Source organism: Scheffersomyces xylosifermentans (genome assembly GCF_036884685.1).
Source record: "Scheffersomyces xylosifermentans strain CBS 12540 chromosome Unknown RJT20scaffold_8, whole genome shotgun sequence".
NCBI lineage: Eukaryota > Fungi > Ascomycota > Pichiomycetes > Serinales > Debaryomycetaceae > Scheffersomyces > Scheffersomyces xylosifermentans.
The window spans coordinates 1,430,723-1,455,338 of NW_027042946.1; the positions used below are offsets into that span (position 1 = coordinate 1,430,723).

The 24,616-nt window shown below is 40.6% G+C and overlaps 8 protein-coding genes across 8 annotated transcripts; 6 read left to right on the top strand and 2 right to left on the bottom strand. All coding sequences in view use genetic code 12, as the record gives it.

Annotated features, from left to right (window-relative positions):
• Nucleotides 1-31: 31 nt before the first annotated feature.
• ACF2 (Acf2p) lies at nt 32-2,470 on the top strand (the record flags this gene model as incomplete). Its single annotated transcript, XM_064919061.1, has 2 exons — nt 32-182; nt 267-2,470. Exons 1-2 carry the CDS (start codon nt 140-142, stop codon nt 2,468-2,470), a joined length of 2,247 nt encoding a protein of 748 aa, XP_064772209.1. The 5' UTR covers nt 32-139.
• Nucleotides 2,471-3,127: 657 nt separating this feature from the next.
• On the bottom strand, nt 3,128-4,285 carry RJT20DRAFT_65864 (alpha/beta fold hydrolase). The gene has a single exon (XM_064921148.1). It carries the CDS (start codon nt 4,164-4,166, stop codon nt 3,219-3,221), a length of 948 nt encoding a protein of 315 aa, XP_064772210.1. The 5' UTR covers nt 4,167-4,285; the 3' UTR covers nt 3,128-3,218.
• Nucleotides 4,286-11,215: 6,930 nt separating this feature from the next.
• On the top strand, nt 11,216-12,155 carry RJT20DRAFT_157762 (uncharacterized protein; the record flags this gene model as incomplete). Its single annotated transcript, XM_064919156.1, has 2 exons — nt 11,216-11,296; nt 11,317-12,155. The coding sequence occupies 2 exons, from the start codon at nt 11,216-11,218 to the stop codon at nt 11,863-11,865; spliced, it is 630 nt and encodes a 209-aa protein (XP_064772211.1). The 3' UTR covers nt 11,866-12,155.
• Nucleotides 12,156-13,245: 1,090 nt separating this feature from the next.
• RJT20DRAFT_131647 (cytochrome P450) lies at nt 13,246-15,043 on the top strand. Its single transcript, XM_064918058.1, has one exon. It carries the CDS (start codon nt 13,429-13,431, stop codon nt 15,001-15,003), a length of 1,575 nt encoding a protein of 524 aa, XP_064772212.1. The 5' UTR covers nt 13,246-13,428; the 3' UTR covers nt 15,004-15,043.
• RJT20DRAFT_131648 (SDR family NAD(P)-dependent oxidoreductase) lies at nt 15,044-16,006 on the bottom strand. Its single transcript, XM_064918059.1, has one exon. The coding sequence runs from the start codon at nt 15,885-15,887 to the stop codon at nt 15,132-15,134; it is 756 nt and encodes a 251-aa protein (XP_064772213.1). The 5' UTR covers nt 15,888-16,006; the 3' UTR covers nt 15,044-15,131.
• A 1,819-nt stretch (nt 16,007-17,825) lies between these two features.
• Nucleotides 17,826-21,675, top strand: RJT20DRAFT_4100 (uncharacterized protein; the record flags this gene model as incomplete). The annotated part of the gene is made up of 3 exons (XM_064920030.1): nt 17,826-17,895; nt 18,232-18,592; nt 20,013-21,675. The coding sequence occupies 3 exons, from the start codon at nt 17,826-17,828 to the stop codon at nt 21,673-21,675; spliced, it is 2,094 nt and encodes a 697-aa protein (XP_064772214.1).
• Nucleotides 21,676-22,318: 643 nt separating this feature from the next.
• RJT20DRAFT_131653 (uncharacterized protein) lies at nt 22,319-22,974 on the top strand (the record flags this gene model as incomplete). The annotated part of the gene is made up of 1 exon (XM_064918060.1): nt 22,319-22,974. The coding sequence occupies exon 1, from the start codon at nt 22,360-22,362 to the stop codon at nt 22,972-22,974; it is 615 nt and encodes a 204-aa protein (XP_064772215.1). The 5' UTR covers nt 22,319-22,359.
• A 973-nt stretch (nt 22,975-23,947) lies between these two features.
• RJT20DRAFT_4102 (uncharacterized protein) lies at nt 23,948-24,491 on the top strand (the record flags this gene model as incomplete). The annotated part of the gene is made up of 1 exon (XM_064920032.1): nt 23,948-24,491. A coding segment is annotated over one exon (544 nt), but the record flags the coding sequence as incomplete, so codon positions are not given.
• Between the last annotated feature and the right edge of the window lie 125 nt (nt 24,492-24,616).

Consider the following 24,616-nt stretch of genomic DNA (forward strand, 5'->3'; position numbering starts at 1 on the left):
GATTGATAGATGAAGGGTGTTGTTGGTTTATTCAATTGTGATAGAAGTAGTAAGGTAATTGTAGTAAGAAGCAGTTCTACCACATTTGAAATCTTTACAGTTTACTATCAGTTTTTAGCGGGCGGAAAAATCAGCAAAAATGGGCTTTTTAAGGAACGCATTGAAGAACCTAGACCTCAAGGGTAAGGAACACGAACAAGGACAACCTCAGCCCCAAGATCAGGCTCAGGCTCCTCCTCCTATCCCACCAAGATTGCCAAAACAAGACCAGACACAGCAAAGACAACCAGAACAACAACAGCCACCACCTCAGCCTCAGAGAAAACAACAAGTGTTCTCACACTCAGACCAAGACAACAGCAGGAATTTCGATATCGGTGATATCTTCTCTCACCCTATCGCAGAGGGGGAACCACCGGCTGTGTTCAAGAGAGTCCAACATAATCAGAAACCACAAGGATGTAGTTACGGCGATGACGATGAAGCTATTCATACTAATAACTTTTACAATAATTTGACTCTTGACGATCAAACTTTCCCTGTTTGGACTCTTCCCTACTCGCTTTGGTTAACAAAGGATCCCGACCAAGATGCTGGATTGGCATTCAACCATACCGAAGCCGCCCAAAGGGTATTTGGCCCCGATGCTGGAGCAAACCCAGCCCAATTCTACTTTAATCCTCCTAAAATCAAATCGTTTGTGATTTCTGGAGAAGGAATTAAAAACAATGTTTCACTTACTTTAAAGGACCACAATAAGTTGTCTGTCATTGCCACGCTTGCATCTGCAAATGATAAGTTCATCTCCATTCCATTGGCACACGGCATGGGCTTTATCACTGCAACATACAACAATATCAAACCAATAATCGCCTCTCAAGTTGGATTCCAAGAGTTCACTAAAGTGGGCAACGTCGGAAATATTTCCAAGTACAAAGCTAAGCTTTTCAATCAAGTTGTTTGGTCTGTGTATGTTGACGGAGACGTTGCTTTACTGTTGAAGGATCCTAACCATGTTGTGGGTGACAAGGAAACTAATGCAACGATCCAGTTTGCTCGTGGTGAGTCTCAATACTATGACCAAGCTGCTGGAACTTACCCAGTTGCAGTTGATTTAAAGGGTTCGGTTAAGGGTACCAGGGGTCAATATAGGTTTGACTACAAGATGCAAGGCAAATCTCAATCTGGTACTGGCCTTGTTTGGTGTCTTCCTCACCATCAAGAAGCATTGGTAGACGATGTTAAGAACAAGTATGCTCAATTAGAATTGGACTCTCCTACAAAGGGCGTTATGAGGGCTTACGCAACCAATGAATTAATCATGGAAGAAGATTTGCCAGTTGATATCAATTGGGAGCCATGGGCATCTTTCTCAAACGGTCCATCATACTCAGATAAGGCAAAGGAGGCCATTAAGAGAGCTGCTGAAGAAGAAGTTAAACAAGATGTTGTTGGAATGGCTGATATTGACTCTATGTACACCTCTGGTAAAATTTTGGACAAATTTGCTTACATAGCTTATGTTACTAAGTTCATCCTTAATGACGAGGACTTGACTTCGAAGGTTGTTCCTCTAGTGAAAAAGGCAGTCGAGATATTTGCCAATAATAAGCAAAAGTATCCATTAGTTTACGATACTACATGGAAGGGATTGATTTCATCTGCTGATCCTGGTGCAGACTTCGGAAACTCCAACTATAACGATCACCATTTTCACTATGGTTACCATATACATGCAATTGCTCTTATTGCTAAGATCGATAAGGATTGGTTGACAGCAAATAACAATTTGGTTTTGAATTATGCCAATACATTGTTAAGAGACACAGCCAATCCCCAGAAGGAAAAGTATTTCCCACAATCTAGATCTTTTGATTGGTTCCACGGCCATTCATTTGCACATGGAATCTTTGCATCAGGGGATGGTAAAGATGAAGAATCATCTTCAGAAGATTACCATTTTGCTTATGGTATGAAACTTTATGCCAAGGTCATCGGAGATTCTGAAATGGAAAGCAGAGCAAATCTCATTTTGGCTATCATGAAACGTGCAATGAACATGTATATGTTGTACTCTGACGATAACAAGATTCAACCACCAAACTTCATAAAGAACAAAGTTGCAGGTATCTCGTTTGAAAATAAGATTGATTTCTCAACTTATTTCGGTAGAGGAACTATTGCTGATGAATGGATCCACGGTATTCATATGTTGCCAATAACACCAATTTCTTCTTACATTAGAAGTGAAAAGTTCGTTAAAGAGGAATGGGATCAGAAGTTGGCCAATATCATTGACCAGATTCCTGACGGTTGGAAGGGTATCTTGATGCTTAACTCGGCACTTTTTGACCCCAAGAAAGCATGGACTTGGTTTGCCAGGAATGACTGGGAAGACCGTTTGATTGATAATGGTATGTCTAGAACATGGTCCTTGGCCTATATTGCCGGTATTGGCGGAGCCGATTAGTTCTTTTTGAATACCTGTACTTTTTTCAACTGGCTCAGAAATAACTTAGTCATACCTGAAGGGAACACCTCGAAACTATATAATATCCATAACCACTATATCTATATTTTATATTTGACAGGTTAACGCAGGTACTGCATAACCTTGTTTTAAAAAAGATCCCGAAATCTGGGGAAATAAAAAAGTCATACAATTTTGAAGATTTGATATATAATTGTTATGACTGGAATGATCTTGGTGTAGACGCTTCAAAAAGGATTATAAGAAGTAGTGAAAAGGATTTCTTAGCAAAATATGCCACACAAATTGTAGTAACATAATAAGACACAATGAATGAACTAGAACCAGTATCATCGCATCGGTCTCTCAGTGAGCAGAGGAAGAGCCTCGAGAGACAACTTCACCGGTTGGAGAGTATATCTTTGGTAAATGCTTTACCAGAAGGATTTAATGTTTCAGATGATGACGACTTTAGGCTGGAAAGTAAAGCGAAGACTAAGGTAACAACGAAGACAACCAAGTCCTGCAGTTACTTTAAAACTTGGTTTCGCTTTGGAAAGAAGTAAGTCTTTAAAGATAGTTGATCTATTCAATATATAGTACTTAGTTAGGGTACAAGTGGGGATGTCCATACTTGTAATAATAAACACATAATCTGATTAGAGAAAGAATGAGAGACTTGTTTGCAGGCTTCATGTAACCAGCTCAATCACTTTCCTCATATTGTAAGAGACGGTTCTGACTTAATCTACTTCTTTTCCAGATAAAGATGGAACCACTCAATAATGAGTGTTGCAACCTTTTCAGGATCCTCGTGTTGAAGGAAGTGGCCAACAACGGGGAGTGTTTTAAACTTACCGTTTGCAATCGTTTTGAATCTTTGGTCTTCCAAAGTTAAAATACCTGGACTAATAGCAGCATCGGCCTCGCCAACTAATACTAATGTTGGAGATTTATCGAAGTCGACTTTCCATTTACCCTCTCTACCTTTCGATCTGTTTACTGCATTCTGATAATATGCGGCTGTTGCTGCAATGACTCCCGGCTTTTGAAATTGCTCAATTACTGTCTCCAATGATTCAGAGCTGTACTTCCAGTTGGGGGACCAAAAGGACCAAAGTTGGCTGATATAATTGTCAGTTCCCTTCTTGGTAAGCCTTGGAACGTACCACCAAGGGAATTGCAACACAATAAAATGGAAACACAACCACCATTGCAAAGGTGCATACCACAATAACTCCCACAACTTAATGTGGCGAAGATAAGGAATCCCTAAGGCAGCAACCGAAGTAATCAACTCGGGATGGTCACCTGCCAACTTATAAGCAATTGTGGCACCCCAGTCATGCCCAACAAGATGAACAGGAACCGAGTTCGATGGGTTAATTGATTCAATCCATGCACGGGCATCTTCTGCCAAATCGCGTAAGGAATACTCATCCAAAGGACCCTGACTCGATTCTTCATATCCTCGAGTCAATGGAGCGAGCAATAATGCCTTTGGAAATGCCTTTTCGATATATGGCCATACTCCATTAAATGAAGTGTTGAGATCAGGATATCCATGAATAAATAAGATGATCCGATCCCATTTTTTGCTCTTGCTTTCAAAAACGTCAGCTTCTTCGAAATTTGACAAGGTGGAGAAGACCCTTTCTTTATTGTGAAGTTTAATATTGTATTGTTTGAGAGCCATTGTTGTTTACGTTCATAGAGTACTTACTTGATCCCTCTTTTTCATGTAAGAAGCCATTCACTCGCGTAAATGTAGCTGCAGATATCACAAGTACCATTGAGGTATCAACGAGTAATAGTGGCAAAGTGCGCCACTGTTGTGTATCCGGAGTTAATGGTATCTTGTTTTAGTTTAGTTTGTTAAAGCCGATTTCTTCTTAGACCCTTCGGATACAGACGTACCCCTGAAAACATAATATCAAGGTCGAGCTTCCGAACAGAAAGAAAAGAAGGAAGGTGCAATTAGTGGGTATGCCGATCTTTGGAAGAATATCGACGAAGAGACCAAGTGAAAATTATGTAACTTATAGATCCACAACTTTGAGCTAGCACCAATTCCATTGGTCAACAGGAAGAATCTAGGTTTGAGTCTACAATTTTCAAATTCATTCAAGTCAAAGTACATTGATAGGATCTAGCCCATAAAACCGATGAATGTTGAATACTTGAGGCTTAAAGTTTGAGGCAGCACAACAATCGAGGCAAAGCCTGAAAATTAATAACTGTTGGACACTCGGCAACAAGTTACCTAAGATTTTACAGAGCCTCATGGGAATATAGACGGAGGAGGAGGAGAATGCCACGGCAGAAATGCTGAAGGAGAGGTGAACTTCTAAAATTACACCTTCTCGTATTTTCTTAAATTTGTTGCAAAACAGGAAGAAACCTCAATATTCTAGCCAATGAAAATATTGTTTCTAAGGAAAATAAAAGTAAAAAAAATGTAACATGTTGGGGCCACTCATGTGTCACTAGCCAAGTCAAGAAATCAAGAAGCGACTTTAGCGAGGGTGGTGGGGAATACTTCTTTAAATCTTCGTTTGGCTTGGTTTACGAACTCTACTGGATCAGCATTGTCGTCTTCACAACTCTTCAAAATTGCCAAATCTAGTAATCTTAGTTCTCTTATTTTGCCGACCGAATTAATGCTACCTATGATTAGCTAACCCACCTTCTACGTATCTTTGTACAATTGAATACTTAGTTTTCATAGACGGATATACTGGTCAATAGTAGCTTCCGTAAGCGTTGCCTTGATAAAAGGCTCGGCATTACCGCTTTGGGACAAAGTATATCCGATACTGTTTTGCTCCACCAAAAGTGTTCAACCAAATAGTACGCATAGTCAACAGATTTGGCTCAATGCCGTGCAATATAGAATCACAAGTAGAACTCTAAATCATGGAAGAGTTATTCTAGACAGGCCTGTTTCAACAACTTTATTCAAAGGACAATTAAGAATTGTACTAAAGAGGGATGTTAAGGGGTCAAAATGGCTATTACATACGCGTTTTGGGTTTAATTGTGATGGCCCAAGTTCCAGCTATCTGCCATTGAGACTATACCCATGTTCCATAATCATGGAATTGGAATGAAACTTAAGCTACTTAGAGCGATTATCACAGCAATAGTTCACCTCTACAATACACAATTATAAGCTACTGCAACCTACTGCAAGGGATTTACAGGGCGTTCTAACTAAAGATGTGCACTAATTTCTTAACAAACCAAGGGTCATCGCTACAGGAAACATTTGGTTGAGCATTATTTTTTTGGAAGCTTTCAAGGGTGCCGTTCCAGAACCTGAGCCTGATATTTTATTGGGAAGTTTCATATCCAAGTTGAGAAGACGACTCTTCCAAGAGCATTACGGTCAGGGGGTTAGACCTAGCCATGTCTCCTGTAGAATCTAATGTACCACCAAAGATAAATAGTAGTCTCTCACATGAGCTCTGCTTGTGTGTGGTCAACCAGAAATCTCTTAGTATCCCACACCAGTAGATTCCGCACGTCAGAGAATGCAATTTTTATGAAGAAATGGCACTTTCAGTATAGCTTCGTTGCAATGAAAGTTAACCTCACTGATTACCGAAGCTGAGCAATCTATCCATGGTGTTGTGAATTACAAGAGAACGGACATACTAAGTCAGCTCGCTCTTGCGCGCCGCAACCGCAAGTTAATCAAAAGACCCTGAATTTTTGTGCGGCTTACTGCACATATGGTTCCAAACGGGGTATTATTATTCTCTATTTAGGTGGATGAGTGGCTCACTCGAAACATCTAAGTCTTCACTATGCTGCATGCAATGTATATCTACTCCCTAGCCTAAAGATACTAGTGTTGACACTTTGCGTTGAGGCTGAACCATGGGTATGGCAGATAGACACGTTACATGTGGGATATGTCTTGGCTCTGGATTGTTTATGCTGCTAACCTGGAGTGCATTATCACAATGGATATCTACATAGATATCGGATGAATGTATTTACATATTGCTTCAAAAGCTACACAAGTCATTTTGATTCTTCTTTCACAGATGCAAGTCACGTAGCATATTAAATAACTTGCATTCCTTGGATTTTTAACGAGTAAGGACTAAAGCCTAAACAAAGCCTTGAGGCGCTTCCACACACTTATATTGTAATGTAGCTCAGATTGTAACAATGAATAAAAATTAATTTTTTCGCAGAACATGAATAAATTATCTGATCCTTGTGATTTTCTGACAGTTTTACTCGGCTATTGCTTTTGAAAATAATGAATGCAACAATGAATTGTGTAGTGCATTAACGCATGGGAGGTTTATACTTTCATGATACTGTATTGAATAAAAATATTGAGTTCGCTTACTGAGCCTGCAGCTTCGTGTTTTGTCGCTTTGTAACATTTTGTAATGGTGCTCTGTGACTCTCAAACCAACAGCTTAAACGACGCCTTACCATTAAGGAAAAATGTCAACACACCTCATTACGCGTCCTAAAGCAACAAATAAAGACCCTAATAAAACACCTCAAGACTAGTTCAAGACGACAATCACTTGTTCAGATGCACCATAGGGTCCCCAGTTGCTGTTCCGAGGCGACCAACAGCAGACTTGGTTATGAACATAAAGTCAATACTGCACATAACCACCTACTTTGTTGGTGGGCCCTTTGAATAAGAACGGTACTTCAAGGCCTATGTTTTGCTTCGAGGATATGTGGACTTGTCATGATCTCACATTGGAGCCGCTTGCATATGTAACCAAGGATTGACCGGCGTCGCCCTAAGCATGCAATTGTAAACACCCTCCAGTGTGTGATAACATATTGATGGTCCTCTGTGGAAACACAGAGAGAGACTACAAGAAATTTTCACCCGCCCTTCAGATTTACGAAACTAACAGATCTCAGGTGACCACTCTTTGGTCATTGCTCGGTAGGACCCTTTAAAGTTTCATGTGCTTTATTGTGCGAATAATACCGCTATTTTTAAGTCTCTCCTGCATTTCCATTGAGGCTTGTTTCGATTTGTGCCTTCTTCGCTGCACTCTTGTTTTTTTTTTTTTGGTTGCATAATTTGCTTCAAACAATGGCTGAAAACGATATGAATCTTTATCAAAAGGGAAGAATTACATACAATTCGTTGGAATGGAGTATAGGGCACTTTTGAGATGCGGGTTCGTACATTAAGGTAAGATTATTTTTATTCTTAGGTCTGTGTGTTTAGGTTTATTGTTAAGTGCTTCGGTAACGAATGAGTCTGTGCTTTGGTGAAAGCTTCTTCTATATTGAAATTGGAGCTATTTTGGGCTCATCCACCTTTAGCGAATTTATTTAAATAAATAGGGTTTCGCTTGTATTAATTACATTTATGAGAATGCAATTCGATCAGCTCATTAGCACAATCTCCTTCAAAGATGTTAGTGCGGAATTGTTTGATAGCTTCGCTTTTGCAAATTGCAGCAGTGTCAGCTGTAGCAATCCCCAACATTAAAAGGGGGAACGAAGTCAGAGAACTTGGAATAGACTTCGGAGTAAACAAGCGGGTCACAGTCGTTTCTACCGACACTATAAGCGAAACCGCCACCCTCACAGTAACAGACACAATAGGAGGAACTGATACAGTGATCATTGTTGTTCCAGAAACATCTTGTGACACTGTGACAGTGAACCCTACAGTGACAGTCACACTTGAACAATCACCAGTGCAGACAACAGTGGTTTCAACTTGGACAGGGTATGAAACAAAAACAATAACTCTTACTGACACCGTAGGAGGTACAGATACTGTTATTGTGGAGGTTCCTCCTGAGTCCAGTTGTGACCCTTCAACTGTTACTATTAATCCTACTGTCACAGTAACGCTTGAGCAATCAGTTGTTCAAACTACAATTGTTTCAACTTGGACAGGATATGAAACGGAGACTATTACCCTCACAGACACTGAGGGCAGCACTGAAACTGTTATTATCGAAGTTCCACCTTCGTCGTCTTCCGAAGAGATTTCTTCTTCATCTTCTGAAGTTATTTCATCTTCATCTTCTGAAGTTATTTCATCTTCATCTTCTGAGGTTATTTCAACTTCATCCTCCGAGGTTATTTCATCTTCGTCATCTGAAGTTATTTCATCTTCATCCTCTGAAGTTATTTCTACTTCATCTTCTGAAGTGATCTCCTCATCATCTGAAGCTACATCATCTTCTGAAGTCATTTCTTCATCGTCCTCCGAAGTATCATCATCTTCTGAAGTGATCAGTTCTTCTTCTGCAATAATATCATCGTCTTCTGAGGTGATCTCTTCGTCTGAAGTTTCTTCATCTACTGAAGTAATTTCAAGTTCGGAGATCTGTAATTCGACCGTCACCATTGCCCCTACTGTCACAATTACGCTTGAGCAATCAGTTGTTCAAACTACAATTGTTTCAACTTGGACAGGATATGAAACGGAGACTATTACCCTCACAGACACTGAGGGCAGCACTGAAACTGTTATTATCGAAGTTCCACCTTCGTCGTCTTCCGAAGAGATTTCTTCTTCATCTTCTGAAGTTATTTCATCTTCATCTTCTGAAGTTATTTCATCTTCATCTTCTGAGGTTATTTCAACTTCATCCTCCGAGGTTATTTCATCTTCGTCGTCTGAACTGATTTCTTCTTCATCTTCTGAAGTTATTTCATCTTCGTCTTCTGAAGTGATTTCGTCTTCATCTTCTGAAGTTATTTCGTCTTCGTCGTCTGAAGTTATTTCATCTTCGTCGTCTGAAGTTATTTCATATTCGACGTCTGAAGTGATTTCTTCTTCATCTTCTGAGGTCATTTCTTCATCGTCCGAAGTGATTTCCTCATCTTCTGAAGTAATCTCCTCATCAATTGAAGAGACATCAACTTCCGAAGTTGTTTCATCTTCCACAGAAGGCGTTTCTTCTTCTTCCTCCGAGGTGGTGTCTTCATCAAAGATTACCTCCTCTTCTGAAATTATTTCCTCCTCTTATGAGATCACCTCATCATCTGAGGTTATCTCTTCATCGTCTGAAGGTATCTCTTCGTCTGTGGTGACTTCATCATCTGAAACGATTTCTTCATCTTCCGTGGTGACACCATCTTCTGAGGTGATCTCCACGTCGGAAGTTACATCGTCATCCGAAGTTATCTCATCTAGCTCAGAAGTATGTAACTCGACTGTCACTTTCGCTCCTACTATTACAGTGACGCTTTCCCAATCAATTCCTGAAATCACAATCGTTTCGACCTGGACAGGTTACGAAACAGAAACCGTTACCATCAGTGAAACTGTGGGAGGCACCGATACTGTTACTATTGAAGTTCCACCTTCATCTGGAGTCTCTTCGTCACAGATTACTTCATCTTCTGAAGTTATTTCTTCTTCTAAAGTGATCTCCTCATCCTCCGAGGTTACATCTTCTTCCGAGGTTATTTCTTCATCATCATCTGAAGTCATTTCCTCTTCTTCTGAGGTTCTTTCTACTAAGGTTATATCATCGTCCGAGGTTGTCTCCTCATCTGAGATTGTCTCCTCATCTAAGGTTACATCATCTTCTGAGGTTGTTTCCTCATCTAAGGTTACATCATCTTCTGAGGTTGTTTCCTCATCTAAGGTTACATCGTCTTCTGACATTATCTCGTCTTCATCAGAGATAATTTCTTCCTCAGATATAGTAACCTCATCTTCTGAAGTTATCTCCTCTTCATCTGAGGTAGTCTCTTCATCGGAAGTGATTTCTTCATCCAAGATCACTTCATCTTCGGAAATTGCTACCTCCTCTAAGGTCACTTCATCATCTGAGGTAGTCTCTTCTTCCGCAATCGTCTCCTCGTCCGTGGTCACCACATCCTCCGAAGTTACATCCTCTCCCTCTGAAGTAGTCTCCTCATCAGAGGTTACTTCATCGTCTGAGATCACTTCATCGTCTGAGATTGTATCCTCATCTAAGGTTACCTCATCGTCTGAGATTGTTTCCTCATCTAAGGTTACCTCATCGTCTGAGATTGTTTCCTCATCTAAGGTTTCATCGTCTTCTGAAATTATCACCTCTTCATCCGTGGTAGTGACTTCCACTGAAGTGGTTTCCTCTTCATCCGTGACCTCATCGTCTGAAGTCATCCCATCGTCTGAGGTCATCTCATCGTCTGAAGTCATCTCAGCGTCTGAAGTCATCTCGTCGTCTGAGTTGATTTCTTCATCTGAAGTCATTTCTTCACCAATCGTTACCTCATCTTCCGAGCTGATCATCTCATCCACTGAGGTTGTAACTTCAACGGAAGAGGTCACGTCTTCAACAGAGATATCATCTTCTGAAATCATTTCATCATCGGAAGCAATTTCCTCCTCATCTAAGGTTACTTCTTCTTGGGAGGTAACCTCATCGGAGGTCCCATTATCTTCTGAGGTCATTTCGTCAACAGAAGTTACTTCTTCTTGGGAAGTAACTTCTTCAGAAGTCACATCTTCCTCTGAAACAATTGAAGCTAGTTCAGAAGAGATCGAAACTTCTACTTCTGTTGTGGTTGTATCTCCACCACCAGTCCATTATACTAATTCGACCGTGACATACGTATCGACAGAGTCAACAACTGAGTCCTGTGTCATCACGACAATTGTCACAACTGTCACACTGTCAGTTTGTGTAAGAGGTGGATGTGTCCCAGTGACAAGTACAACCACATTATTTATCACTTCGACTCCTGTTGAAGAAACTACTCCAACTACAGCTGTAATCACAACCACTGATGTCCCAGTCGTTCCAGGTGGTCCAACAACTACAACAAGTCCTGTTACTATCTACACAACAACTTGTCCTGAAGAAACTGGTACCCCAGGAGCTCCAGAGACTTCTGTCATCACAACCACCACGCTTCCTGTTACTCCAGGTACCCCAGAGACCTTAGAGACTCCAGAGACTCCAGTCACCACGATCACAACTGTTCCAGTCGCCGCTGGTACTCCAGAGGCTCCAGATACTCCAGTGACAACTACCACCACCGTGCCTGTTGCTCCTGGTGCTCCAGAGACACCAGAGACACCAGAAGCTCCAGAAGCTCCAGCAACTCCAGAAGCTCCAGAAGCTCCAGCAACTCCAGAGTCTACAGCTTCTCCAGAGTCTCCAGCTGCTCCAGAGTCTCCAGCTGCTCCAGCAACTCCAGAGTCTCCAGCTTCTCCAGAGTCTACAGCTTCTCCAGAGTCTCCAGCTGCACCAGAGTCTCCAGCTGCTCCAGAGTCTCCAGAGTCTCCAGCTGCCCCAGAAACACCAGCAGCTCCAGAGTCTACAACTACCACTCCACCACCACCAATTAACACCTATGAAGGCTCTGCTGGTACTATCAAGTCTTCCACGTTCGGAGTTGTTGTTGTCTGTATAATAACCTTATTGGTTGTTTAATTTAATTAATTCAATTCTTCGAAAAGAAACTCGTCATTTCATTGCACTGAAGCACAGTCTTCGTGTTACAATCACAAATTAATACCCCTCGAAATTCTTATATCGGTTTTCAACTCGATTGAACGGTTTTTTTGCATATCCACATTACAAGTATAACGTCTTCGGTCATGTCGATGACAGTTACTTCAAATTCTAATTTCTTCCGTTTTATCAGCAACATCCACACTCCTTTAGACATGTTTCGACATTTATAGACATTTATTTATCGCTCATTCGATTCTACAAGTTAGTTACATTATTGATATAATTCTAAGTGATTCTTGTTTTGGATAAGTTTGTAGAGATCGCGTATCGTTGTAGTTTTTTCATATACAGGTGTTTTAGAGTGCTATTGTGGCTTTGGTAGAGAGTACTGGTTATAGTAAAACTGCAACGCTGAGATGTTGATGCAAGCATCCCGTTGACTTTCTGCGAGAGCTTCGTCCCTCGCGGTAGCTAAAAATTATGGTGATGGCTTCTGGCAGAATTGCACTCGACATCACCACTTTGAAATCAGTACGTATACGGGTAAGGCATACAATGGGCCCTAATCAAGGCGGCGAACGGCATTGGTATTGTTCAAGGAACAGAGCCGTTCAATAAGGACAATCAATGAAGTTTTTTAAGGGAGTTCAACAGGTCTTGATGGAACCATTAATACCTAAGCTGGCGGTGAACGTACCATGTCGACAATGAAGCAGAAAAACGAACTTTTCTTTGCATTCCTTACGCTTCTTTGTTGGAAGTATGGGACCTTCTGTTGGAACAACTATTGGACCTTATTGCTGCGGTCTAGATGTTTATGCAAACCATATCCTTATTTCTATTTTCATCCTTGCAAATCATCCCCTTGAACAGGATGTGAAACTACCGACTACCTCCTCCAGAATGCTCTGCACATCGAACTTCGGTAAATCCTTCTCTGTACATGAACACACAAAAACAAAGATAAAGAATAGGAGACCCATCTGGCAAACAGAGGGGACTTTTCTCCTTCATTTCTACCATTGGCTACCGCCATCCAAACCTAGAATTCTTGTCCTGGACATTTTCTATGTACTACATCGACTTAAACAAAGCTGTGCGTCCAAACAGCAGCCATGCTCTCAAAAAGCTTATCGTCTTCTCTTCATGCGGCCATGCATTATCATGGCTTCAAATAAAGGGGCACGCAGGACCCTCTTTATGGTCGCACGTCGCAGTACCGCAGCCACATGGTCAGTGACTTCTAGGTCACGAGCTCGTAATGATTACCGATTCCCCTCAGCCATAGCTATATGATCACTCCCAATAAGGGAATATGGATTTATAGAAATAGAGTTATATAATAATATACTCAAACGTAAATGAGAGCGATGGTGAAATTTAATTTTAGATATAAATTGGCGAGGGATCCGTTTTGGCAACAACGTCTTTGACAAATTTCATTTACGGGCCACGTTATTGGATATCTTTGTACTCTGGATACACCAAAGGGTACGAGGTTCTTTATTTTTATATTTGAAAAAAAAGGAATAAAGATCTATGTTGAAGAATTATTCCTGGCTGGTAGCCAATGGTCTCAGTTGGTGGTTGGTTTTCGTTGGTGGAGCTATAGCCGTCTCGTTTCTCTGGTCGTGGTTGCGAACTAAGTATTTGATTAAAACACTAGGAGCAGAGCCATGTTCAAATTATGTTCCAAGCGGCTTCCTTGGTTTGAAAAGCTGCAGGGATTTGATCATTGCCAAGAGAGAAGGTACTCTCATGAATCTCACGGAATCGAGGTTTCGCAGCTCCAAGAACCCAAGAAACCCAACTTGCACATTCACAGTTGCTGGTAACGCTGTTATAGGAACAAAGGATCCCGAGAATATCAAAGCACTTCTTGCAACACAGTTCGATGATTATATTCTAGGATTAAGACACAACCAATTCAAACCTTTATTGGGTAGTGGTATTTTCACCTTAGATGGAGAGGGATGGAAGCATTCCAGAATCATGTTAAGGCCGCAATTCGCCAGAGAACAGGTAGCCCACGTTGAAGCATTGGAACCACACATACAGATATTTGCTAAACATGTTAGAAAGAATCATGGGAAGGTTTTTGACATTCAGGAGCTATTCCATAGGTTAACTTTGGATGCTTCTACCGAGTACTTGTTTGGTCAATCTGTCTGTAGTTTGTTAGACTCCTCAATTGGAATGGAACAGGAAGGTGTCCAATTCGACGGAAAAGACGACTTCGCCTTTGCCTTCAATACCTCCCAAGCGTATCTTTCTTCAAGATCCATCTTCCAAAAGTTCTATTTCTTAGTTGACAACAAGGAATTTAGACATTGTATCAAAAAAGTGCACACATTTGCTGACTTCTACGTTAATCTTGCTTTAAAACTTACCAATGACGATTTGAAGAAGCAATCAGGCTACGTTTTCTTATATGAGTTAACCAAACAAACCCGTGATCCACAAGTGTTGAGAGACCAGCTTTTGAATATTTTGGTAGCTGGAAGAGATACAACAGCTGGCTTGCTTTCTTTTGCATTCTTCGAGTTAGCAAGAAATCCAGCTATGTGGAAGAAGCTCAAGGAAGAGGTTTACTTAGCTTTCGGTCAAGGTGACAACTCTAGAATCAATGAGATTACGTTTGAATCTATGAAGCAATGTGAGTATTTGAAAGCATTTTTGAATGAAACACTTAGATTGTATCCATCGGTGCCTTCAAATACAAGACGTGCATCCAAGAATACTACCTTACCAAGAGGTGGTGGTGCTGACGGATTGTCACCTGTGCTTGTCAAGAAAGGTCAAAGTGTATTCTACTCTGTCTATGCAATGCACAGAACAAAGGAGATATATGGGCAAGATGCGGATTTATTCCGTCCAGAAAGATGGTTTGAACCAACCGTGAAGAAATTGGGCTGGTCCTTCTTACCCTTCAATGGTGGTCCAAGAATTTGTTTAGGACAGCAATTTGCTTTAACCGAAGCATCATACGTTATCATCAGACTTGCCCAGATGTTCCCTAACTTGACTATGGACCCTACCGTTGAGTATCCTCCAAAGAAACTTGTTCTGTTAACCATGTGTGTTTTGGGCGGTGTCAATATCTCGATGTATTAGCTTGCTTTATAGGTTTATCAAAATATCAAAATAAGTTATATATTCAATTCAAATTATCCAATCTAAACAAGCAACAGAGGATAGAATCCAAAAAGAAACAAAAGCCTAGTCCTTAAGAATTCTATAGCCTACACAGAAATTCCTCCATCCATTGCTACAATGGTTCCTGTAGACGTCGTAAGTTTGGTTAACAACACATACTGTGATGCAGTTTCGTCTATATCAGGTATTTGTCCAATAGGTGATAACTTCTTCGTCTTTTCAACTGCCTCGGGAGAGAATCTCTTGCCCCAATCGGTCATCAAGAGGCCAGGACAAACAGCATGAACTCGAACTTTCGGTCCTTGTGACTTTGCAAGCATTTTGACCAAATGAATCAATGCTGCCTTGGTAACAGCATATGGAATACTGGACCCGAAGACCATTCTTCCAGCGACCGAAGCGGAAACTATGAAAGTTCCACCTCCTTCGCTTTGATCTAAATACTTCTTTGCTGCCTTGAACAAGAAAAAATGTGCTTTAACATTACTGTTGTAGCAATTGTCCCACATTTCTTCGTCCAATTCATCCAAGTTCTCATATGGAACGATCTTGGTCCAACCAGCATTGGAGATTACTATGTCCAATTTTCCAAGCTTTTCAACTGTTTCCTCCACCAATTTCTCGGTGACAGCCTTTTCCAGAACATTTCCCTGAAGAAGTTCCACCTTAACTCCAAAATCAGACCTTATTGATGCAGCTAAGGTATTGGCTCTATCCACCGACAGGTAATAATTAAGGGCTAAGTCAACCCCTTCAGCAGCCAATTGCCGTGCCACAGCGGCTCCCAAGCCGGCAGTTCCACCGGTTATCAAAGCGACTTTTCCTTTCAAAGATATAGCCATTGATTTACAAAATAAACGATATAGCAACAGACAATTCAGGTTAGTACAAGAAAGTATGGCTTGATTAGCCGAATTGTGCCGAACTCACGATTTCAAAATTTCAGGACTTGTATAGCGACATTTCTGTTGATCCCGGTATAATGTCGTTTTGTGGCAACAGATAAGGATAAGATGTATGAAGGAGTGTGTAGTGTGGACGTTGGAATGTTTAAACGGCTGTAGCCTCCAAAAAAGAAAAAGCAGATAGCACTTGAGGAGCAGCATTAAATAATATATGTCTAGTCAATAGTTCTATTTGTAATCTATGTTGATCAACTGGTTCCTTTTTATGCTCAAGCTTTTATTTATACATATTTTGCAACATGTTGGCAAATTTATCAAAAAGACATAACTTCAATTGCTAAATACATTACCATATAGGAAAGATTGATTATTGTAAAAATATAAAAGTGCCGCATGGAGCAACCTTTAACCTGTTTATTGCTATGAGCTCATACTACTAGAGGACAAAAATAAATTTTTATTTTAAATAATTCCTTACGGCTTATATTGGCAAATGGAACCTTATTGCCATAAAGATTAGCTTCATTAAGCCAGCCATTTAGTATATCTCTGGTATTCCGTTCTTCTTTAATATCTTTATTCACGAATGCTGATCTCAAAGTTTTTTTTTTTCTCATTTGCTAGACTCAGGATCATTTATTATGTTTTACTAGTCGTCACTGAGGTGCTCAAGGTATTTCTTTTTGAATTTGAACGACTCATCTCCCTGAATTTGGATAACATTAGTGCATTGGTGACATATGAAATTAGAGATACTGAAGGATAAATACGCTTTGAAGCAGAAGCGTTGCCTTGTGTCACGAACATTTCAGTTATAGAGTCTCCACCAATACCCTTAGGATACTCGCATCAAACAGTGTATATCCAACTGAACTCTTGCACTCCACAGACTTTCAGTCATAAACGCGTCATCAAACTAGAGTTATCCTCATATTTTGCTTCTTGGAAAGCCCTCAAATATTTCATTACTGTTAAGACTGCTGAAGAACATTTCGGTCATCTTGCTGCAAATTATGAAGGAGTATGCTCTATGTAGTGGAGACAGAAGTTCACTTTTAATGCAATTTTAAAGGCAAGTGAGGGCAAATTTCCTTTTCACAGGCACGGAGTTTTAAATTAAGGTTTATAACTTCCTTCCATGAAAATATCACCTATGAGGAAGGTACAGAATCATAGCGTGAGAGTGCATCAAATATGAAATAATCGTCAACTATCTGCAAACTAAAGGGAATGTCCCAGTCCCACTCTTTACATGCTAGGATTGACAAGATATAAATCTGAATATGTCACATCTATTAATGCTTATTTACCTTGTCGTCCTCTTGGCAGCTTGCAACTTCACATCTCATGGGTCGCAGGATTTATACATTACGACCTCAACAAAACAGAACATGATCTCAAGACCACTATTGCCGTCTTAAGTAATCTTGCCGTTATTGTAGGAGGTAATGTTGTTGGCTCATTCATTCCCTTCAGAATTCAATTTCTGTCGGACGAATAAGTACTCTACCATGTTTTCACGGAAATAGAAGGAAAAGATTTGGGATTTTCATCCCAAAGACATGGGAATTATGGAAGGCGCATTAGGAGCGAAAGGGAAGTCACGAAGAAGAGAGCTAGGAAGGCAATGCAAATTTCCTGTTCAAGTTTAAAGACTAAATTCCAGTCTCAGAATCGACAAAATAACGAGAAATTAAGTGGGAAACCATTGCTGAGAAAGGACTCTCTGAAGACACCTTCTGTTGTGCTCTTGTCCTCTTCCTGAATTTGAAATCAAGCGTTTCCATATCCCTTGTAAATCTTTTGCTAGAGGTTTTGATGCAACTTACAAACTTAAAATGGCTTCACATAAATTTCGGAAGTCGCGGTAGCCAAATGTTCAATGTAAAACCTATAGACAATGTTCAATCCGAAAATGCTCCGGTACGGGTCTTCAAAACCAATTGTATTTTGTGTTGCATAACCAGACCAAGGGAGTTTTCTCCTGCTGTCAATATATATATATATATATAGACTAGAAGAATTCAACCGAATTACTTAACCAGACACATTCCTAAAGAACTGAATCCCTCCTTTCGCGCCGTGTGATACTTTTCATGATTATGATTCATATATAAAATCCTTAATTTAGGTGCCGCTAATTCCTGCATCTCGTACGCTCAGGCTTGTCAAGTAACTTTCTCAAAGTAGTTTAAATGATTCGAAGTGAAGGTTGTTTTCTCTCATTTTTTTTTCTTAACAGTAGTGATGTGCACCAGTTAGAATAATAGTACCAAGTTAGATAATGCTGTTAAGGATCTTATTCAAAGGTTTGCAAATCTTGAAGAGTTTCCTAATAACTACACTTTGGAACAGGTGATCACAGCCAAATATTTAGGAGTGGTTTATAATGTAAACGGAAAATTTTACAGTATAGATGGTGCAGGGAACTATGTTAAAATTAAGGTTAACCGTCCTGAAATCAAGCAAATTGGTAATTTCGCAAGCCTACAGGATGCTATATCCGATGCAATGGCCGATGAAGAACTCAAATATAGTGAATGTGAGATTGCAGAAACAGTTGATGAAGTTATGGAAGAGTTAGAACAAGCGACTAATGATGAGTACTTCGCAAGTCCACAGTCAGCAGCAGTTAAAGGAGGGTAGATCTGTGGCAGTTATCAACCTGGCAAGCAAATTTAAGAGCTTTAGAAACTGCAATGCAATATGCTGGCAAATATCGAAAGGCGGACTGCGCTTGTTGAACGTTATGCTTGACTGTGTATCTTTAATTATACTTGACCATACGACAATTCCAGGTCTTCTACGACTATGTTGAGCATGAGCATGTCCTGTAGATTTGCCTATCGAACTTGAATTCTCGGTACGGGTCTTCTATTACGTATATTTTGAAATGTCTGTAGCCTCATTCTTCGGATAAAAGAATAGACTTTAGAACTAACTCAATTCCTATGATTTGTGCCAAAATTGTAAAAACAAGCCAAGTACATCGAACTTACCATTTGGTGTTATGTCACCTTGTCACGAGCCCTGTAAAGTATTATTTTATATTTAAATCAATCTCACTATATGATTCAGTAGCAACTTCTTTGAATAGTGCTACTTCGTCCAGAGTAGTATTTCTTATGTGTTTATTTTTTCAAAAGTACAACCAAGAGTGGCAAGAATGTTTCACTGTATCCTGAGGAATAATATATGAACATACAAACCTTAGTGACCATGTGGAGTTTTTTACAGTATTAGTGGAGTCACATTCAATACTTAGTACGGCAGACGTCGGAGGAGGTCAAAAGTTCAAATGTGGTACCTTGCCGACTATGTCGCTATATATGTCCTCGTATAGAAAACGCCTGCATACAAGTTAGATACTTGTGAGATATCGGAGATAAAGATAGAAATCATTCGGATATTCCTCATTTGACTACCTCCGGTTGATTTGGTAAAATTTTGATGTGGAGCTATGAAAAAGTTTTAGACCTTCTATCCTATTGCAACTTACTATAAGTAAATATATGAAAATAACAAGTTAAGAGGCATCCATCAACAAATGAAGCATATTGTCCCATTCTACAAACAGGTAGGTGCAAGATAGAGTGGCTCTGGGTAACGAAGGCTCGCATATTTAAGGAGTGCATATGTGAGCTGATAACAAGTAGGTATCAAATATGCAGAACATAATAATTATTCGCGCTTTTACAGGAAGAGTAATTTTGAAATAAATTGAGTACAACATTTGTAGACAAATTTTAATCAACTGTGTTCCTCCTCATTGACTATGTATTTCAGTGAGATACCTTCAGAGAATATCACTGTACCTGATCCACGGAGGAGGCGTCTTTGGATTAACCAGCGATTATTTGCGAGTCTCCAGAATGACCGTCGGCAAAACGTGAGGGTTCTTTTGGATACCCACCTTCTACAGTTTAGAGGTCGCCCGCAAGGTCAGTCGTTGGAGCTAATTTCAGTGGGTAATGCCTCGGCAACTGTAGGAGCAATTCAAATAAGGTCGGCATATCTCTTTATGACACACGCATTGTCGATGGCAACATTTAGATTATTAAGTCCACTTGAGTTTACAGTTAGGTATCTTTGGCCTCTTAAGAAGGCAATTGCAGATGGAGACATCACAAGGCTGAGACTAGAAGAAGCATACGATTACCCAAAGCCAGCACGGGAATTTCCAGAAAAGTATATCCAGCGGTACTTCACAAGACAAGTAGAAGATGCAATCGATGGTATTTATATAGATTTATGTGGCCTGAAGTCCTCCTTCATGGGGGTGTCATTTAGGCCATGTCTCGCAAACAAATTAATAATTAATCCAGACGTGTCTCACATTTGGATTTATAATAGAAAATCAAGGGAAGACGAAAGTAGTTCAGATGAGGAGCCTACAGTAGAAGATGACACTTGGACAAATACTGAAAATGCAAATCTTAAAGAGCCATTTTATTGTGTTGGGTTAGGATATTTCAAACGAAGAGAGTATCTATTGGAAACAGGGTTTGAGAACATGCTAATAGCCTTAAATCGTCGTAGAACAAGAAATCAAAGAATTTTTTCAAATCGACAATGGGATGCAGGTGTGTTATTCACCTTGGTTTTAAGAAAATATCTATATCAAGCATTTATTAGTGGGACTAATAGAGTGTTCATCTCCGACCACGAATCTTTTTCTGGATTCTTTGAGTACACATTTGACGGTAATGGCCAAATGAATATCGACTACTATATAATTAATGACCCCGAAACCGTCGAACATGGCATTACTTTGAGATCAGTAATTGCAGGGTTCTTCTACAATACAAAGAAGGGTGTCAAAAGAATGAAAAGGGAAGTAGAGGGCTTGTTGCAGAGAGCAGAAGCCACTAAGGGGAATGAAGATTTGCTAGATAATGTTGGCCGGAAAGCAACAGGCTCTTCGAAGACAACAAGCAGCTTAAAAACAATCATGGAATCAGATGGCGAAAATGCAGTCGTCGAGGACTTAGGTCTGTGGGATGCAAATAGTGAAATCTATGGTAACACTTATTGCAGAGTAGAATACGATTCTAGAAAGAATTTTCCAAGATTGACTCTTCCATCTGTAGTGTTTGTCAAAATGTATTACTACGACAAGTCTTGGTTGGAGGAAGGTAATGAGGAAATAGAAGGGGTTCCTGCAAGAGAAGAGTACTATGAGATGTTCTTCAATGAACACGAGATTAATAAGAAAATTGAACAATCTCAATTTGCTTCCAATTATCCTAAGATTTTGGCTTCTGGGTATTGGAATGGGCTCGGAGACAATCCTGTACACATATTTGAATACCTTGGAGAGGAAGTTCCTCTGGAGGAATGGGATATGGTGCAGGTCCACGAAGTAATTAAGTCAAGACTCAAGGAACTCCATCTGATTGGAATCTCACACAACGACATAAGGATTCCTAATATACATGTTTCAGTTTCATTAAAAATCACCTTGATTCATTTTGGTTTATCAGATAGTAATAATAACGAAAAAAATAAAAAGAAAGACATGGAAAATCTCGATTTTATATTAGGAGTTAAAAGTGATGAGAAACACATTGATCATGAAAGTGAAGATAGTGGCGAAGAAGACAGCGACATAACGTATGCTGGAGGAGTCTTCGAAGAATTTCCTCCGCAATCACATGAATCTATGTCGACAGCAGCAGGAGGGGAATTTATCTCCGAGAAGAAGACCGGCAATAGAAGTAGTTAGATATCGAGCGCCATCTCAACAATGCTGCAATGAGTGTCTTCAGGTTTTAGTTATACTTGGGACCTCATGTACATATTAGGAAGTCCATCTGGGGAAAATTACAGATATAGAATAGATATAAGGCACATATTTTTTTCGACAATATGCTAGATTAGAAAATCGCCTAAGGTGGCATTACTTCCCAGACAATGCTGCGGTACGGGTAAACTCCTTCTACAGGATGGATCAAATTCGCATTAACGCATAGTGATTTTGTAATTTTGGATCCGATTGACTCAGAAATGATGTCAAGAAAGCGAGAGGAGTGACAACTCAGGACATTTTTGCAAGACTCAAATGCATTTTAGACGTGAACCCCCTTCTTCATAGAAACCTGGCACTTCCTAGAAGAAGATACCACAATAGGAATGGACTATTTATAGATCCAATTGCTATACGGATATTTGCTGCGGTACGGGTCTTCTACGACAATGCTGCGGTACTGGAGAACTCATTGTACAGGAGAGATACATGTTGAGCAACCAGCAATCTCTGTATTGTATATTTTTCCATCTTTTCTTATGTTCTCCCTTGTTTTATCGCCTTGGAGCTGCCGTATAAATATAGGTCGCACTGTCATTTTCTTAAGCAAAATTATATTCTACAATAGAACACGCAACATATGTACTTAAATATCTATACGAAATGAATCTTTTTAAAATTATTTTAATATTTACTACACTTGCAGTCCAATATACTATTGCTGCAGTATGGGTCACTGATCCGGAATCTATTTCCTTCTATAATCAAAGTCAATTTGAGATAGTGCGCTCACGAATCGATGAGTGCAATCACCGTTTGAATACTAGTTATACACTTGTCGCCTCAAGTTATGGCACTTGGCTAGCCATCACATACGATAATAGGACTGCACCAGAAACTGAACTTGAAGATGCATTCATGGATTGTGTCGATCCATTCCTGATATATCCGCTTGGTTATGCATTCAGGACGGCAGACATGTCGAGTCAAAATGATAATGAGATTCAAGAATCGACTGATGGCCCCGATGCACTTGGTATCTTACCAAGTGTGAGTGAAACTGGTTGGTTTGAAGATCTAGATGAGCCAGAGGGCAGCTTTACACCCACTAAACGCTTGGCCGCACAAGATTATTGGTTCTGGAGAAATATGGATTTAGGTGGTAATTTAGTATGGCACGGGTCTGCTAATAATAAAAATTGTATAACCATCAGAACAAACCCATCAGCGAGGTCTTTTGCAGCACATAGGTTCACGTTCGTACAAAGTACCAGGTGATATGTGGCGAAAGTGTAATTAGGCGGGAATCCTTTACACAGACAGACTAGTGAGATTCAAGTAATGCTGAACGTCATTATCAATAGTTGGTAAAACATTAATTCGAAAACTGCGCGAATCGCCAATAACAGTATTACAAGCTGCAATTCCGGCACAACAAGTAAGAGGCTCTTGCTATAGGTACTGATACCTTTCTTTTGAGCTCAAGAAAAACGGGAAGATGTTACTTAATACCGCTGAATCACTGCATAGCCCTGGCCCTTTCAACCGGATCTCAACTCTTCTTTTCTCTATAACAACTTTTCCTCTGAAAAGCCCATTCCTTTCCTTCACCGGTTTTTTCTGTACATGTATATTTAAGGAGATAATACATACAATCCCGATTCACCAAACCCAATCCACCCACCTACCACTCATTCCGAATCGCTATCCTTCTTAATCCGATTAGACGGGAGCTTTTTTTTGGGTCGGTTCACTGGGGCCAATCACTGCCTAATCGAGCTGGAATACGTATCACATTTTTAAAGCAAATAAAAATGCTCTTTAATACTTAAAAACGTAAACCAGATGAAATTATCGCGCCTTTTGGATTACTGGAGCGAAATATTGTTAAGGAGAGGTGCAAATATTTCCTAGAGAATACTGTATTGTAAAAACGCTGTCTAGTGTTATGGAAAATAAGGTACAGGATCCAAATAATGTTGGTTTCCGACCATGTTAGGGGGTCTGAACTACGTTTCTAAAGGCAGGATTGGATGCTGCGGTACGGGTCTTCTACGACAATGCTGCGGTACGGGTCGTTTTACGACAATGCTGCGGTACGGGTCGTTTTACGACAATGCTGCGGTACGGGTCTTCTACGACAATGCTGCGGTACGGGTCTTCTACGACAATGCTGCGGTACGGGTCTTCTACGACAATGCTGCGGTACGGGTCTTCTACGACAATGCTGCGGTACGGGTCTTCTACGACAATGCTGCGGGTCTTCTACGACAATGCTGCGGTACGGGTCTTCTACGACAATGCTGCGGTACGGGTCTTCTACGACAATGCTGCGGTACGGGTCTTCTACGACAATGCTGCGGTACGGGTCTTCTACGACAATGCTGCGGTACGGGTCTTCTACGACAATGCTGCGGTACGGGTCTTCTACGACAATGCTGCGGTACGGGTCTTCTACGACAATGCTGCGGTACGGGTCTTCTACGACAATGCTGCGGTACGGGTCTTCTACGACAATGCTGCGGTACGGGTCTTCTACGACAATGCTGCGGTACGGGTCTTCTACGACAATGCTGCGGTACGGGTCTTCTACGACAATGCTGCGGTACGGGTCTTCTACGACAATGCTGCGGTACGGGTCTTCTACGACAATGCTGCGGTACGGGTCTTCTACGACAATGCTGCGGTACGGGTCTTCTACGACAATGCTGCGGTACGGGTCTTCTACGACAATGCTGCGGTACGGGTCTTCTACGACAATGCTGCGGTACGGGTCTTCTACGACAATGCTGCGGGTCTTCTACGACAATGCTGCGGTACGGGTCTTCTACGACAATGCTGCGGTACGGGTCTTCTACGACAATGCTGCGGTACGGGTCTTCTACGACAATGCTGCGGTACGGGTCTTCTACGACAATGC